The 17,121-nt window shown below is 43.3% G+C and overlaps 1 protein-coding gene across 1 annotated transcript; it reads left to right on the top strand.

Moving 5' to 3' along the window:
* Positions 1-3,155: 3,155 nt before the first annotated feature.
* Positions 3,156-13,750, top strand: PCNX4 (pecanex 4; the record flags this gene model as incomplete). The annotated part of the gene is made up of 10 exons (XM_084270763.1): positions 3,156-3,844; positions 5,461-5,640; positions 5,733-6,247; positions 7,033-7,133; positions 7,283-7,405; positions 7,798-8,161; positions 10,902-11,005; positions 11,452-12,485; positions 12,954-13,140; positions 13,499-13,750. The coding sequence occupies 10 exons, from the start codon at positions 3,156-3,158 to the stop codon at positions 13,748-13,750; spliced, it is 3,549 nt and encodes a 1,182-aa protein (XP_084126889.1).
* Between the last annotated feature and the right edge of the window lie 3,371 nt (positions 13,751-17,121).

Genomic DNA, 17,121 nt, shown 5'->3' with positions numbered 1-17,121 from the left:
GAGCGCTCCTTCATCCTCCCTCCTCCTCCTGCTGCCGCCGCAGGCTCAGCCCCGTTCCCCTTATCCCCCCGCCCCGCAAAGCCCCTGACCTGCTGCGAGCCCGGGCCAGAGGTAGGTGCCCGCCTCACAGAGGCTCTTTACCGCGGCTGCCTCTCGCCGGCCCCGGCCCTTCCCCGTAGGGGTGCAGATCCCCACCTGCCCGTTCCCATCCCCCGGTGGCGGCGACAGCCGGAGCGCCGAGGGGCCTTTCACTGAAGCAGGCAGAGGCGCCAAGGCCTCCCCGAAGCGGGTGCGGGGACAGCCGGGGGTCGCCCGTCCCGTTTGGCTCTGCCCGCCGGTTTGCCCACCGGCCGTGGCCTGACCCCCTTTTTCCCCAGAGTTGAAAACAGCAGAGGCTTCCCTTTTGATCGCTTGGTTATTTTAATTTCCTGCAGAAGACCGGGGAGGGGGGGGAGAGGTGGCTGTGTAGGAAGCGTGGGGGACTGACTGCCCGGTGAGGTGCAGGGGTGTCTCGGGAAGAAGGGGCCGCATCCCTTCCAGCGTGGTCCCGGCCCGTAACCGCATGGAACGTGTTGGCCTCAAAGCTGCCGCCCCGCTCTCAGTGCGGGAGGAAAGGCGCTGCTGAGGGCAGGGCCCCAGCCTGCACCCCTGGCTCCCGAGTTTGGGAGCTGGCCTGCAGCGCAGCTGCATCTCCGGCCGTGGAGGACAGGTGCGGGTGTGTGGGCACAGGGGTGGGCGGTGTGGGTTTGTGCCTGTGGATTTGCCTGGGCAGAGGGTGCCCGCACTGGCGTTCGGCTCTCCTGTGCTAGCAGGTGGGTTATAAGCATTACTTAGTCTCACATAAAAAGATTGGAAGACCACCGGGGTAAGTATTTTTAAGCCTTATGTGATTGAGCAGCTTAGATGGCTGAGATCTATACACATGTTGTTCTCTAATCTGCTTGAAATAGACCCAAACCGCACTGAGCTGATCCACCATCAGTGGCCATGAGAGATGATGTTCATTTAGACAAAAAGGCATGTCCTCTTGTGAGGTTCTGCCTAAATGTGAGCTTTGATTCTTTTGGTATTAAGGACATTGAGAGAATGTTGGGGTGGGGGAACGTGTTAAATGGCTTTATGGTGTTAAAAGTCCTTTTTTACCATCCTTGTTATGATAGTCTGTAAGTCGTGTGGATCCCTGCTGGTGATGACAAACTGTTGTGGTGCGGATTGTTTGGGTAACCAGGCAAGTTGTCAAAGTCAGGCCAGGCCTGTATGTTAGGAATGTATATCAGAGCCAGGTCCTGTAAACACTCACTATTGCGTAGGGTCTTGTTGCTAGGGCTTTGCACAGAAATAACGAGGCAGGCGTGAGCGCTTCTTTGAAGTCCTAATGTGCTACCTGAGGATTTGGAAGCCAGGAAGAGAGTCGAGGGTATGATTTCCACAGTTAGTGAGCTGAGGTCTTGGGATTTTCATTTATAAATAAATTCACATCTTTTTCTGCCTCACTTTGGAGTATAGCCAAGTAGAATGATATTGTTTATGTGCGGCGTAGATTTTTGTGTCTCACACAAAGATGTCTATTGTTTACACAGAAACTCAAAGAGGAATGTTTTGTTAACATTTTGTTACCAATATAAACTGACAAACACAAATGCAGGCTAGAACTTGAAACAAAAATAGCCCTTCTTAGGGCATGAAAACTGTTTTTCAAGGAAAACTATGCACCTTTTGGTTTCCTGTTTCTTTTAAATCTCCACTTACATTGTTGATGTTCATACAAATCTTCTACAGCATGTAACTTTTGCAGCAACTTAGTTTCATGCCTGTGTAGCCCTCTAAACAGTATTTCTTTTTCTAAACGGGATTGGCCAAATGGTGATTTATTTCTTGCCTAATTACAGTTGAAATTTGGCTTTAGTTGGGTGTGTCCCTGTAATATTTTCAAATTCCTGAGCCGACTGCAATGAATTCCTCTCTCCATTGTCAACATGTGTCTTTTCCATTAAGACTGACTACTGCCTTCTCCTTCCCTTAAGAAACCTTTAAGGGCTTGAAATAGCATAACCAGAAAACCTCTATGTTTTCAGGATTCCATGTTCAGTATTCTGTGTGCAACAATTCAAAGCGGAGTTTTTACTCCAATAATAACAATTCCACATCCCAGATGGAGAGTAGTTACAGAGCCTGTGGGGTCCAGTGGTTAAAAGCTGGAATATTTCTACCTGCCACTCAGGGATTCTTGTTTTTGTGACTAGTAGCATAAAATTATATTTGACTGTCATAATTACCATTGTAAGTTCATTATTTCTATGTTGCCTGATCTTCTCTAAATGAGTATTTGTATCTGTTTTCTATTGATGATTCATTGTAAATATTTACAGGTATCTTTATTTCTTTTTTTTTTTTTTAGCTTTCTCCATTGACATATGGAAGAATATGCACCGATTCTTCTACAAATCACAAGTATTGTGTTTATTTTATTTTAATTTTTTGTATATATGTTTTTAGGAAGCAGAAAGTGAACTGTTGATTTTACGTCTTGTGACGGTGCTTAGTACAGTGAGATCCTGTTCTGCAACTAGGCTGTGTAGGAGGGCAATAAAAAATGCTGATGTGGAAAACAGGGTTTTTTACAGTTAGCTTATTTCATAAGGCTTTGATTTTTACAGGGGCCTTGGTGTGACTGTATCCTTGAGCGTCTCAGGCTGTTCACTGAAATTACTGACTCCTCTCTTTGTATGTGGAGAATCTTGTCAGGATTAATCGGAATTAGAGGTCTGTGGCAAGATGTGATTGGAATCAGAGCCCGTGGGAAAAAATGCAGTTTTAGGAAGGTGTTCAGTTGTGGGGATGAGTTAGTTTTATCATATCCCAAGAACACGTTGTATGTTTTATTTAACACCCAAAGCTTCAGATCACGAATGTATTCTTCATTTTAAAATAGTAGTTTTCCATTTTAGGTGTTTGCTTAGTTGTATTCTAGCAGATTCTGTGGGTGCTTTAGGATGATGTCTACTAATATTAATGTCAGAATTGATACATGAAGATAGAACAAAAGAATTTCCCTGGTTAAGTTCCGAGTTCCAGGTTCAGTAATGTTTCTCTCTTTTTCTTTCTGTTCTCTTACAGGAAAAATGACATTCATCCAGCATTCCTGAATGATAAGAATGGGTCCAGATGTACCTCTGCTGAATGATTACAAACAGGAGTTCTTCTTGAAGCGCTTTCCACAGACTGTGCTGGGAGGTCCCCGGTTTAAATTAGGCTATTGTGCCCCTCCTTACATATATGTGAACCAGATTATTCTTTTCTTGACACCATGGGTTTTGGGAGGAGTAGGAACACTTCTCTACCAATTAGGCATTATGAAAGACTATTATACTGCAGCACTTTCAGGAGGACTGATGTTTGTTACTGCGCTTATTCTTCAGATGACAAACCTATATGCAAAACAGAAAACAGTGAGAGTAGAAAGAATGCAAATTCAGAATACCCTAACAGATGAAGATGAGTTTGAATTTTCCAGCTGTGTAGGTTCAGAGACAGTAAAATTTATTATTCCTGGCAAGAAGTATATAATCAACACTGTATTTCATTCCCTTCTGGCAGGGGTATTGTGTGGGCTGGGAACTTGGTATTTGCTGCCAAACAGAATAACCTTGCTGTATAGCAACATTGGAGGAACTGTTATGATCTTTGTATTTGGCTGGGTGACGATATGTATAGGAGAGTATTCGTTAATCATAAACACAGCTACCGAAACAGCTACTTTCCAAGCACTGGATACTTACGAAATCACTGCTCTGATGAGACCTTTCTATATTTTTCTCTTTATTGCAGTGGATCTTGCACACAGGTAAACCTAATACAGCGTTTGGCTAATAAAAGGGGTGGTTATTCTTTATATTTTTGATGAGAAAGATGATTTTTTTTTCTTCTTAGAAAAATTAGAGATTTTAATCAACTGTAAGAACTCCAAAGAGAAGAGTGTATGGTAAAAACTGATGCTCTGCACTGTACATAAAAGGTGGTTGTTAAATTTTTATAGCAATCCACATAAACTAAGAAGAGCAGTTTCTATGTAAGGGACTGCTAAAATCATATTCTAGTGTCAATTTCAGTGTTTTTGCATCAACATCCTTCTAAAGGGTATGTATTTGAAGAACATGTGCCTGATCTGGAGCCATAGGTCAAACCACCGCAAAATTCAGCTGCGCTGGGTTTAGATCTAGATTTCATGCTGGAATATTTTCTAATTTAATCTCTTTAAAGTGGTTACAGAGGTTTATAAATTGCAGGCAAAAAAAGGACCATAATTCTTGTTTTAATGAGTAGATAAGCAAATGTGAATGTTGCTGTCACTCTCTCATATGGATTTTTGAACTTGGTATTTGAAATGGTTTTGTAATATGAAAGAACTGTCAGCCTACAAATGGGAGACTTCAGTGTTTCCACCTTTCAGATGAGTGTCTTAGCTAAAGTATTTGTAGAATCTCTTAAACAGAGTGCTTTTAGATTTATTCTATGCATTCTCTCTCCCTGTCAGGTGATATTTATATAACTTTTTCACATGTACATATATTATGGTTGGGGTTCTTCAAATGCATTAAAAAAAAAGGATGTTTATTTGTACAAGTTTTGCACTTGGAGATGTCACTGTTGGTGATTTACCCTAGTTGTCTCTTCAGTTATGATACGAAAATTATACTTGTGCCCTTGAACCCCAAATTCTTCTATTTAATTTTCTGAGGGGAAAATTCAGACATTCATTAAATCCCTGACAAAATTCCTTTGAAGCTCACCAATTTAGTAAGAAGGACAGAGAAACCAAATATCTTAGCAGTCCACCTTTAACTTAATTAGCTAGCTGATGAGCTACATACGGCTTAGAATTTATGCAATTTCCAATACTGATCTTAGCATTTTTACAGGAAAATTTTTATGCTTTTATATGGGAAAGAGTATTTTATATTCCTGAAGAGCATTTATCTCTTGGTGTACAGGCAGCTTGCCAGTTCTTCAGTGTTAAGGCTTACATCATGGTTCTAGGGCTTGCATAAAGTTTCACTTTTGTGATTCTGAAAAAATACTCTGCTTTTTTGTTAAACAGTTGAGGTCTTAGAGCCTTTGGACCTTCCTTACTGCACAAGTATTACTTGAGTGTATTATCACAACAGTATCAAAACAATTAGGATACTTGCATCACTTGATTCATCTGTGTAATCCGAAGGCTTTGAATCTTTTGAATGAAAAATTAGCCTGTTTTCTGATGTTCTAATTAGTGTATTATTGCCTCCAGCATAAATGTATGTCCTCATCTGTCCTTTTAAAAGATCCTAGTTGAGGTTTTGTAGATTGAATATGTAATGTTTATACCTGTGGATTTGCTGTAATAGTTAAACAAAAAGTCTTCCCACACATCAGTTATCTTTTCCTTTCACAGAAGTCAAATACATTTCTTCTTTTATCCAGGTTTGCTGTCAACACAGCCATTCTAGAACAGACAAACCAGATTTTGCACATCATATTTCTTTTTCTGCCGTTCTTATGGGCAATGGGAGTTCTGCCCCCGCTTGACGCGCTTTTTCTGTGGGGAATGGAACAGCTGTTGGAGTTTGGCCTGGGAGGTTCACCTATGTCAAGTAACACAAAGTAAATGTTGTTTATATAATCGTAAAAATGTATCAGTGTTGTTTATAACCTTTTTCTTTTCAAGCAAATCTTTTTTATTTTCTCCTTCACAGGTTGTTAGTAATGTTTCTCATTTCTGCTGGAACAGCAATAGCATCGTATTTCATTCCCAGCACTCTCGGTGTGATCCTCTTCATGACTGGATTTGGGTTCATACTGAGTCTTAACCTAAGCGAGATTGGCTTTGCCTTCAAACACACCATGATCAGCCATTTAGACTCCAGCAAATCTAGAAATGTGCACAGAGGTCTTAGAATACAATGTGGGTGGAGGGAATTGCTTTTTTATGTGACTGTGCTGACGTTTGCTCTCATAGAAGCTAGCCTGCTGCACCGGTTCGCAGGCCTCTCATCATTTTCCAAAGCCAGTCCTCAGACTGTAGCGAGTTACATTCTGATCATGTTGCTTACAATTATGTGGATCCTTAGAGAGATTCAGAGAGTGTACTTGTTTGGAGTCTTCCGAAACCCCTTTTATCCAAAGGATGTCAGGACTGTGCCTGTGCTCATGGAGAAGCAAAGAAGGCTAATGAAAGTTGGTGTTGTCAGGAGGATTTTACTAACACTAGGTAGGAATACGCACTGTTTGTTGTTTGTTAGATGATGCTTGTAGGAAGCTGGAATTACTGTATGTGCAAGATTCAATAAATGAACTAAGATAACCCAAGTAGATGGAAATATTTGTTGATGTTTTGCTAAATTGTGCGTTGAGGTCAAAATGATTGGTTCAGAATAGTGATAAGTGATTTCTATTTCTTTCTTTTTTTAAGGGGTAAAGTTTAAAAGTTGAGCTTTTAAAAACTCCAGCTCAGAAAGCCTTTTAAAGGATTTTAGTTATAACATCAGTGCTCACTTTTGAAAACATGGCTCTTGTAGAATTTTTAAAAGGTACTTGGAAACAAAAGCGAGTTGAGAGTCTTCCAGCTGACTGAGTAGTTGGTTCTTACTAGTAAAGGGAACAGCCTCTGTTCTGGTAGCTTAGGGACAAATGTATCTCCTTTAGGGTAACCAAAATTTGATCTAAATTTATAAAGAAGCATCAGTTTGGGGAAGTGGCTTGATGAGTGCTATTCTCACGTGTATTTTTACTTATTTGAGTATTCCCTTTCTTTGGGGAAACAATAAAAAAGTAACAAGTAACAACTAAGCCTCAAGATAAATGTTGGTCATCTTGGCCATTAGTGCAAATCTGCCTTTGTTATCCTAAGTGTAATGCAAAGAGGAATTTGTGATAATGAAGGGAAGAGTTCTCTTTTTACACCAAGATTTCCATTCTGCAATAAGACTGCTTACCTCTGTAGACTTTAATTATGTTTTTGAAAGGAAATCAATGATTCTTTTATCTTGATTACAGTGTCTCCGTTTGCTATGATAGCATTCCTGTCACTAGACCGTTCGCTACAAAACCTTCATTCTGTGTCTGTTTGCATTGGATTCACAAGAATATTTAGGATGGTAATTTGAATTTTAAATACGTTAGCCTAAGAAATTCTCTTCTACATGATTTAAGTAATAAGGTGACTTGGAAGAAATATTCCAGGTCATGAAAGCAGAGATTAATACGTACTTTTTAAAAATGTACATCTAACATCCCTGTGTTTTAGGTCTGGCAGAATACAGAAAATGCTCTACTGGACATAGTGGTTGTGTCAGTAGCACAGATGTTGGTGTTCAGCCCAGACCTCTGGTGGAACAGGAGCCTTGATACAGGAATCAGACTCTTGCTGGTAATTGTCGTAGCATGAGTGTAGAATCATAGAATCATAGAATGGGCTGGGTTGGAAGGAACCCCAAGGATTACAGACCTCCAACCCCCCTGCCACAAGCAGGGACACCAACCTCCAGGCCTGGAGCTACACAAGGTTGCCCAGGGCCCTTGTAAGCAGGTAGTTCTTACTTAAAGTCTTTGTTTCCTTGCCCTCCCCTGTTAGAGAGCTACAGAGTCCGGAACCTTATGAGCAGAAACCAGAAAACTGTGTACTAAGATAGACACTCTTAACACCACTCAATGATAATTGTGCTTAATTTTTTTAAAACCCCCATAGATAAGGCAGCTTTTGCAGTGCTGAACGTGATACTGTGCAGGATAGAAGTAAACGCACTGGTGTGTGTCTTGCAGGTTGGTATCCTGCGGGATCGGCTGCTCCAGTTCCTCTCCAAGCTGCAGTTTGCCATAGCCATTCTCCTGACCTCGTGGACAGAGAAGAAACAGCGCCGCAAATCTACTGCCAGCTTAATCGCCCTCAATGTCATCTTCTTCCCCATCCTGCTGACCTTCATCGCCGTCTCTGCGCTCCTCTCCTCTCCCCTGCTGCCCCTCTTCACCCTGCCCGTGTTCCTGATCGGGTTTCCCAGGCCTGTCCGAAGCTGGCCGGGACCTGTGGGCGCTGCAGCCTGTGTTTGCTCCGATACCGTCTACTACCAGCAGATGGTTCCAAGTCTGGCTGTTGCTTTGCAGTCTGCACTGGCAGCCGGTAGCCTAGGTAGGTACACTGCTGAATGTAGCTAAATATTTTAGGAAACCTTTTGCTGGAGAACAGGAGACTCGTAGCATCTGATTTAAGCCACGTTTCACAGCGTAGGTTAAATCTGGTATTCACAGGTTGTTCAGTCGAAGTGATTACTTGTCTCCTCTCTCTACATCTCTATTTGTTGCATTCTTGTAAGAAAATCATTCTGGTTTGGTGTCTTTAAGGAGAAACTAAATGGTGATGTGACAGCATTACTCTGATCTTTTTCTGCTGAAGAAAAACTGATGGTACAAGTTCATCTGCCCTAATTGGAGGCAGTAAATTGAGTGGCTCTCTTGACAGAGAGTGGAGAGAAGGAGGTGTGTCAGACTGCTGGCTGTGGGTGTGTATGTGTGGCTTTCTCCACATCGCTCCCATTATTCGGGAGCCAGAAGACAACTTTGCTAATTTGCCTCTGTTAATTAGGCAAGGTGGTTAAGGACTGAGTGTAAAATAAAACATAGCCTAATGATTGAGAACAGAACCAGTTGATAAGACTTAACCTCCCGTGTTGTGCAGGCAGTTACATGGGTTGTGACAGCACTTGTGGTCTTACAACCTGTGAAAGACACTGTGATGTGCATGTCACAGAATCATAGAAACCAGGGGTGAAGAAACACTGCCTTTCTCCCACCTGGAGACAAGATAACTGATAAAATTGGGAGCTCATTTTCTTGAGAAGCAGTCTTTGTTAATTATCAAAAAGATTGTTGCCCTTAGACAAGAGCCAAATAATTTTATAAGCCTCTCAGAAAATGGGCTTATGACTAGAAAATGTGTATGGATATTTAAAGACAGTGGAAGTTAACCTTCATCACACTTGAAAAGACTGTGTGAAAGGGCTCTACTAGGCAACATTTGCAGCACTTAGAATTCTGGTGTGGAGAGAGCTATTAAAAAATAAAACCAGGAAGCTTTTTTTGCTGTATAGAAGAGAGGTGCCTCAGTTTGTCTACTGCATCAGCCTATGTATGTTTTTTATATATGTGATAGATTTTTATTATGTAATATGCATTTATATCTATCTGTTACATGTCTGTTCTATTTTATATCTATACATTATTTACTTATATTTTAAATACACACACATACATACCTACATACATACGAATTTCCCCACTGCCATCATGACTGTGGTGGCATGTATGCCTTGAGATAAATAATTTAAAACTCTAGTCTTGAGGGGGGGGAATAGTCTCCTCTTTAATGGGAAAATCTGTGAATGAATGTTTTCAAGCAAGAAAAAAATCTGGTGTTCTCGGATGAGTTCAAAATGAAGAGGTACCACTTTGTGTGTCTCTATTTTAATTTAAAACCATAGTTTCTTTCCTATGTAAAGGAGGTTTAGTAGCTTTAACAGCTTGAAGAAAAGAATTAAAATCTTTTCAAAATGTTAGCAAGAAAATGCACTTCATTAGCTCAGTGGGATAGAAAAGGTTACTGAAATTTTAACTACAGCTTAATGGTTGGTTTCACTGATTTCATCTTACAACACTCCAAAACTAAAATTCTCTGTGCAAGTGAGTGATCACTTGGACATGAGTGAGAGCAGAAGCAGGTCACAGACTGGCAGCAAATGTCATGCTGAAGAGCAGTACCATTGTATTGGAGAAGTTTACAGCAGGCTGCAAGTTAAAAGAACTGTAACTGCCAGTGCTAGGAAGTTTGGCATTGCATTTCTTACTGATACAGGTAGAAGAGACAAAGAGTGCCATTTTTCTTTGGACATGTCACCTAATTATTACAGTGATAGCCAGATTGTGGGATTTTTTAAGTGCTAATTACTTTGATGCTTGATCTGAAGTTGCCCAGGACTTGATTTTCAAATTCCAGTTTATTTTTTGTGGCTGTATTTTCGGTGATGTCAAATTTAATACAGTGCACTCAGGTTTCTTCCCTCCCTCCCAACACAGAGAGGTATTTCAAAAAGACTGCAGATGATTTCCACTGTGTACTGTTAGTGTTTGAAGTGTGGGATACTGATTCACAAATGCTTAAGGATGAGCAGGTGCTCTTGAAAATTTAGATCTTTCTCTTTTTATGTATCTGTAAAATGAGTGTGATGTTATGTCATTGGTAGGCTAGACACTTGAGCAGAATCATTTGCACTCTGGATTTTGCATCCTAAGGGGCATTTTTTACAATTCTGGAATAGAGACAAGTCAGTTTAGGAACTGGTAGTGTAAGTACCAAATCTTATTGTGTTAGATTTCTTTTTCTTTCTCTCATAACAAATAAACTTCACCAGGAAATAGGGCCATTAAGATACTCTTTGTGCCAGCTGATGATTCTTTAATGACTTTGGCAGTCATAAGAATTTTAGATCTCCAGGGAAGATCTCCAGTGTGAAGTTGTGCACTTGGAAGTGCAGCCAAAGATCATCTTTAATCCTGAAAGTCAGGATTACAGCGGGAGCTGAGGGTGGGGTTGCTTAACCCTGGTCTAGTATGAATGTTGTAGTCCTACAGTTCTGTGAGGGTTTCCCAGTTCTCCCCAGCTTTTTTCCAAGACAGCTCTGTAATTCCCAGATGTAGCTTTGCAGCTAGTTCCTTACCATCTTGGGGTACTAGTTACCCAGTTTTAACTGACTGATGTTGATGCAGAAATACTTTGTGCTTGCAGTTGAATGCCTCAGTTGGCACACAGGGAATGCTTTCATCAGTGCACTGCCAGAGTAACACCACGGGTTTGGTTTTGTCTCTCTCTTGTCTAGGTGTCTCTCTGCCTGGATCACATTACCTGTGCCGTTGTCAGGATAGGCTGATGTGGATACTGGTGCTAGAAAAAGGCTTCACTTACTGTGGTGTTAACATCAAGGTAACTGCCTGCTGACATAGCCGTGTTTTGAAATCATGCAGAGGTTAACTGCATAACATTACAGCAGTGTAACTCATTTCCCTGATGTCACAGTCAGTTGTTTCAAGGTGACAGCTAGTGCTATATTAACTAGTCTCACAACTGACATGCTTAGCAGAATAGGATTTCTTTTGTCTTGCTTGTGACACAACATCTTTAATAAGCTGGCTCAGAAGATCTGTATGGGGCAAAGGTTTATGTTAAGACCTTGATGGGTGCTCAGTGCTGTAGTGAGAGCTTTGCTGTTACTGTTACCTCTCGTTTGATACAGAGGTTTGGCTGTGAAAATACTGAAAATGGAACATATCTTTGTTCAGAAAAGGTCTGTTGCAAGCAAACAGCTCACTAGTGTTTAGGGATGCATACCAGCCAAGACTAAAGCACAATTGTTTTCATTTATGCTGTAGGGGCTAGAATTGCAGGAAACATCCTGTCACGCTGCTGAAGCTCACAGAGTTGATGAAATTTTTGAAATGGCCTTTGAACATCAGGATCACACAAGGATTCTCTCTCCAAATCACCATTTTGGACACATTCTGACTCCATGTACTGTTCTGCCTGTGCGGCTGTATTCCGATGCCAGAAATGTGTTATCTGGAATAATCGACTCTCATGAGAATTTAAAGCACCTGAAGGATGATTTCATTAAAGTGCTGGTATGGATGCTAGTCCAGTATTGCTATAAAAAGTCAAAAACAGGGGAAAGCCCAGGCAGTGCAGACAGGAACAAAAAAGGGGCATTCCCAGCAGATCAGCATAGCTGTGCAGCAGAGAGAGCCAGGCCTCTGAGAGAAGAAGACAGCTTTAGTGTCGATACCATTGAGGACTGGACTGAAGATAGTGACATTTTTGATCTTGAGCCCAGTGGCAGAACGAAAGGCAGAAAAGAACCTGGGCAGCTGGGAACTACACCAAAAGTCCATCTGTCTATTCCAGGATCTGTAGAAACACAGAGCCAAGACATCCCACAAGAAATGTCACCAGAAGAGAAATTATACAGAGTCGTTGTGCTCGGGCTTCCTGCTGTAGACCAAGGGAAACAAGAAGCTTTACCTCGGGTTGAATTTAGTTGCTCTTACTCAGAGCTATTGAGCATCCCTGAGGAATGGAGAACAGCCCCGATGCCAGCTTCCAAAGTCAGTGAAATGAGGCAGAGGTTTCCAGAAGAATGGTACCACTTCATCTTGAGTCAGCTGGACTTTTTTCATCTGAAAGAAAAGCCTTCTGATTTACTGGAAGACCTTATAAAAGATAAAGCTTTGAAAGACTTGTACATCCATGGAGTATTGTCCTGTTGTTTTGGCCTGTTTGGACTGGATAACACTGTGCCTGCCCCAAGCCATGTGTTCAGAGCCTACACTGGTGGTATTCCGTGGTCTGTTGGTTTGGACTGGCTAACTGGCAAACCAGAGCTATTCCAACTTGCATTAAAAGCATTCAGGTAAAAGAGAAATATTGCCTCAGATTATAAAAATTGTAGAGACACCTGTATGTATCGCTTCACTAAAAGTAATTCACGTTACAACTGTATCATTTCTACCCTTCCTCACAGCAGCTGCCTCCAGTGCTGGAAATCTGCTGTGCTAAGTGGGGAAAGACCCAACCCATTCTCATTATCCCCCATTATCTAAGAGAATTGGGGTGGAGTTAGATGTTCATCACTCCCCATTATCGGTCAGCAGTAACAGTGTCTGAGGGGAATGAAAGCTCAGTCAGTGTGGTACATCTGGGTGAGCTAGAAGCATCCTCCTACCAACTTCCAGTGACTCTGCTGACCAGCAGTAGCTTACAAAGATGGTTGTGCTGGGTAGCATTTGATGGTCCCTTTCCACCTTCTGTAGCCTGAGGAGACCTTCTTCCTCCTGTCCTTTGCTGCAATACTTACTGTGTGGCTTTCTGCTCCTTTCAGATACGCTTTTAAACTTATGGTTGACAAAGCAAGCCTGGGTCCAGCTGAGAATTTCAAAGAGCTGGTTAACTATCTGGAAGAATATGAAAACGATTGGTACATTGGACTGGTATCAGATCTTGAGTGGCAGCAAGCAGTTCTTCAGGAAAAGCCATACCTCTTTTCACTGGGGCATGACCCAAACATGGTAAGAAGCAGCATTACTAGTAAGCAAAGTCAAAGTTTGGGGATTTTTTCCACTGATTTTTTTTTTCCCTTCTTAATTGTGTTCCAAAACGTGAAGGCTGTCTGTGCAGAGGTTATGTTTGTACTAGAGAGGAGCTGACATCACTGTTGTTGAAAATCACAGCATTGTTCTTCAGATGCAGCAGTTATTTCCTGATTGTCTTCCTAGCTGGAAGAAATGAACAGAGGAGACTGATTTATAGTTTGCTGTTTGTAAAGGGATGGAATTCATGGTGTATAGCCCCAAAGGCTGCTTTAGGGTTTTATTACCAAAATGCCTGGAGAACCTACTTAGCATTTTGATCTGTTTGTTCTTAAAGGGGATTTACACTGGCCGAGTCCTCACCCTCCAGGAGCTGCTAGTGCAAGTGGGAAAGCTGAATGATGAGGCCGTCCGAGGGCAGTGGGCGAATCTCTCCTGGGAGCTGCTCTACGCCACCAACGACGATGAAGAACGTTACAGCATCCAGGCACACCCAGTGCTGCTGAGAAACCTCACGGTGCAAGCTGCAGACCCGCCTCTCGGCTACCCCGTTTATTCATCTGAAGTTCTGCATCTCCCTTTGTTCTAGGATGTCTGACGGGCTTTTTGTTATCGTTACCCTTTCGTACTCTCCATCTGCACATTGGGAGTGACACGCTCGTGCTGCGTTTATACACTACAGCTCAGATGTTACTCTCAGAAGGGGCGTGGGATGGCAGTGCCAAGCCAGCGTACCCAGTTTGCACACAGATGGGGTGCTGGCCAGACCCTTCCGCGGGCAGGAAGCTCTGAGCTGGTTTCTTGCTGCCGGAACACATGAGGCACCGTTGCCTTTGTGGCCGAGGAGCCAGGAGGTGCTGGAATCCTCTTCTCCGGTTTGGGGAAGAGCAGCGTAATTCTGATCGTGAACTATTCTTGGTGCATTTTGGGGTGGGGTTTTTATATTTTTGTCTTTAATAGTTGGACAGTTGACTTGCACTGTCAGGTTACACCTCACTGTAGTACTGTCAACCGCAGAGTTGACAACCAAAGTGTACATATGGATATTTATATGATTTCTTCTTCATTATTCCAGCTGTTTTTATATTGGACTGAGTTCAGTTTTAGCAGTTGTTACAGTACATGGCTTCAGCTGACCTTCCCTAGTTGCAGTAAGTCTCCAGCTGTGTGCTTTAGTGAAGCTGGAAGGGAGGATTTTTCCCAAAGCCATTGTTCTGGGAGCAGAGAGCATTTATACCAAACAGCATGTGTTCTGTCACATTAACAACCTGTGTGACCTGCTGATCAAAGTGAACATGTGTAGTTAGTGGAGAGAAGGAATTTTAAGTCCACATGGACTTTAGTTCCTTCTTCCACTACCCATGTGTTGGTTTATATATATATATATATACATACACATGCATAGGTTGTTTGCAACCTATGTCTGCATCACTAGCCAGTCTTCCACAAATACAGTGAGAGCTTGATGAAGGGAGGTGCAAATCCCACAAGTAACATAGTACTTTTTTTTACCCTTGCCACAGGTTAGCACAGAATTTGGCAGTTGGTTTGTAATATTACAGATCTCCCCAAAAACGGGTCTGGGTCATCGCTCCAGTGGCTTGTTTGTCTAGTTCGTTACCACCAGTCATTAGCACACACCTGAGTGTGGCAGTGCTGCTGGTACACATCGAGCAGGGTGTAGGTAACTGTCTGTCTTCAACCTGTACAATCGGTTTAAATCAGCTCCGCTCCATAACTGCACCAGGACTGGTTTAGAGCCCCCAGTGGTGTGTAACTTGGGAGCACGTTTGTACCTTTATCCTCACCTTTAAGACCTTTTTGTGTCAGGTACAATTCACTGCAGGACTGTGTGCTGTGTACTTGGCTACTAGCTGCTTCTTTTGCTCCATCACCATAAATGATTTAAAGAAATAGGCAAACCCTGTAGTGGAATTGGGAAGCAGCAGGGAAATACCTGTCAGCCTTCATGGGGTAACACTGATAAGGTACAGGATGAAATTCTTGCAGAACATTGATGGAAGCAGCTTTGAGAAGGTGGTGATTTGGTGCATGGGAGCGTAAATAGCAGTGCTGATGCCCTAAAATCACCCTGGCCATGATCTGGACACACAGAATCACAGAAACAGACCTGAAAGGGCTTTTAGAGAGCGCCTGTTTCAGCTCCCTCAGAAGGAACTGCCCCTGCCAGATGCTTCAGCTGATTTTGAACTTGCAATACCAGGAGTATCGTGAACTCATCAAGGAGTTCGCTCCAGTTCTTTGCTGTTCTGGCAGCAGTTGGAAAGTTCGGGGTGTTTCCTAAACCTTGTGAAACCTCTCTGCCTCACTGTAAGCTTCTTCCTACTTGTCTTCTGTATGATCACAAGAGCATGAATTACTTTCTGCAGCAAGTCTTCTGTTTGAAGTTGGTCCTGATTTCTCCCCTTGTTCTTTGTCTTCTGTAACCCGAATAAACTAGTTGGGGGAAAGAAAACTGAAGAGAGCTGTGATCCTTTTTTCCTGCTCCCTCCTGGTTCCCTCCATCTGGTACCCAGGCACCCTGAAGAGCCTTGCTGGTGGCTGGCCCTGGTGTTCCAGCAGAGATCCCGGATAGTACCAGATGGAGGAACAGAACTGGTTATGAACACAGTTCCTGTTTGTGCATGGGAGTCTGGAGTTGGGCTCTGAGGCTGTAATGTCCTGTTCCCCGCTGCCGCAGGCAGTGTGCCGTGCAGCCCCTGCTTGTCGTGCAGCCCCTGCTTGTCGTGCAGCCCCTGCTCGCTGTACAGCCCCTGCTCACTGTACAGTCCCTGCTGCTGTGCAGCCCCTGCTTGTCGTGCAGCCCCTGCTTGTCGTGCAGCCCCTGCTCGCTGTACAGCCCCTGCTCACCGTGCAGACCCTGCTCACCGTGCAGACCCTGCTCACTGTGCAGCCCCTGCTCACTGCCGTACTGCACCCGCTCTCACATCTGGTGTTCCACTGCAGTATGGCACGATTAGGATACTCCATAGCCCTCTTTGGATTCCTTTTTGGCAGAACCCTGAGCTACAGCCTCTTGTTCTGGATCACAGATCTGTGCAGCTGAGTGTCCCCCCTTAAGTCTGGCATTCTGTTTGCGTGTTCTCAAAATGTGTCCTGTTTGGTTTACAGCCTTGCTCTGATTTCGTAGGAATTTGGAGCCCCTTCAAGCCCGGTCTCAGCACAGCACTCATCCATGCAGTACACACTGCTGCTTGGATCACCAGCAGAACGCAGTGCTGGACTGAGCTTGCGCTGGTTCCCTGGCTCTCAGTGTGACTGCCAGGAGCTGCTGTGTTCTCCAACCTGCGGCACGCGTCAGCTTTGCTGTAATTCTTACCAACACCTTCCTGCTCTATGGATCAGAATGTTCATGACACAGAGGTAAGCATAAGACACCGGCATCATGGCTTTGGAGATGGATCCTTTTTTAACAGCCTTGGCTTTAAAGAACTGTTCCAACTTTTACTGCAGGATTTTCACCCCCTTTTTTGAGCCTTTACAAAAGCCATGAAGCCCTGGGGCCTGTGTCCATCCCCTTCATGTTTCCACAGAGCAACAGGAATGCGTTCAATGGGATGAAGTATTGGGGAAGCAAAATATTTCAAGTGGCAAATGCTTTGTCCCTTTTAGGAAAGAGTCTGCCTTCTGCCTCTCCCATGAAGGTCAGCTTCCTATTTGGAAGAGGAACTTCCTCGCCACCTGGACTCCATCACCTCAACTGCTGCTCCTTCCATGTTGCTTTTTCTCCTGCTGGCAGCTGCAGAGTCTGTGAAGATGGGTTTGTGTTTACGTGCCCAGCACAGCTGGCTTTAGCTCTAGCAGGAGCAGTGACCTTCTCGAGCACAAAGACTTATACTGGGCAGAGAAAAGGCAGAGAAACCTGTCTGTGAATTGAGAGTGAGCTTCCCCCTCTGCCTGATACTGCCCCCTCCGCTCTGGGTGGAAGCTAAAGCATCG

This window comes from Gallinula chloropus (genome assembly GCF_964237585.1).
Source record: "Gallinula chloropus genome assembly, chromosome: 14".
NCBI lineage: Eukaryota > Metazoa > Chordata > Aves > Gruiformes > Rallidae > Gallinula > Gallinula chloropus.
Note: the sequence above shows the minus strand (reverse complement) of the source record. Positions and strands in the feature narration are given on the sequence as shown.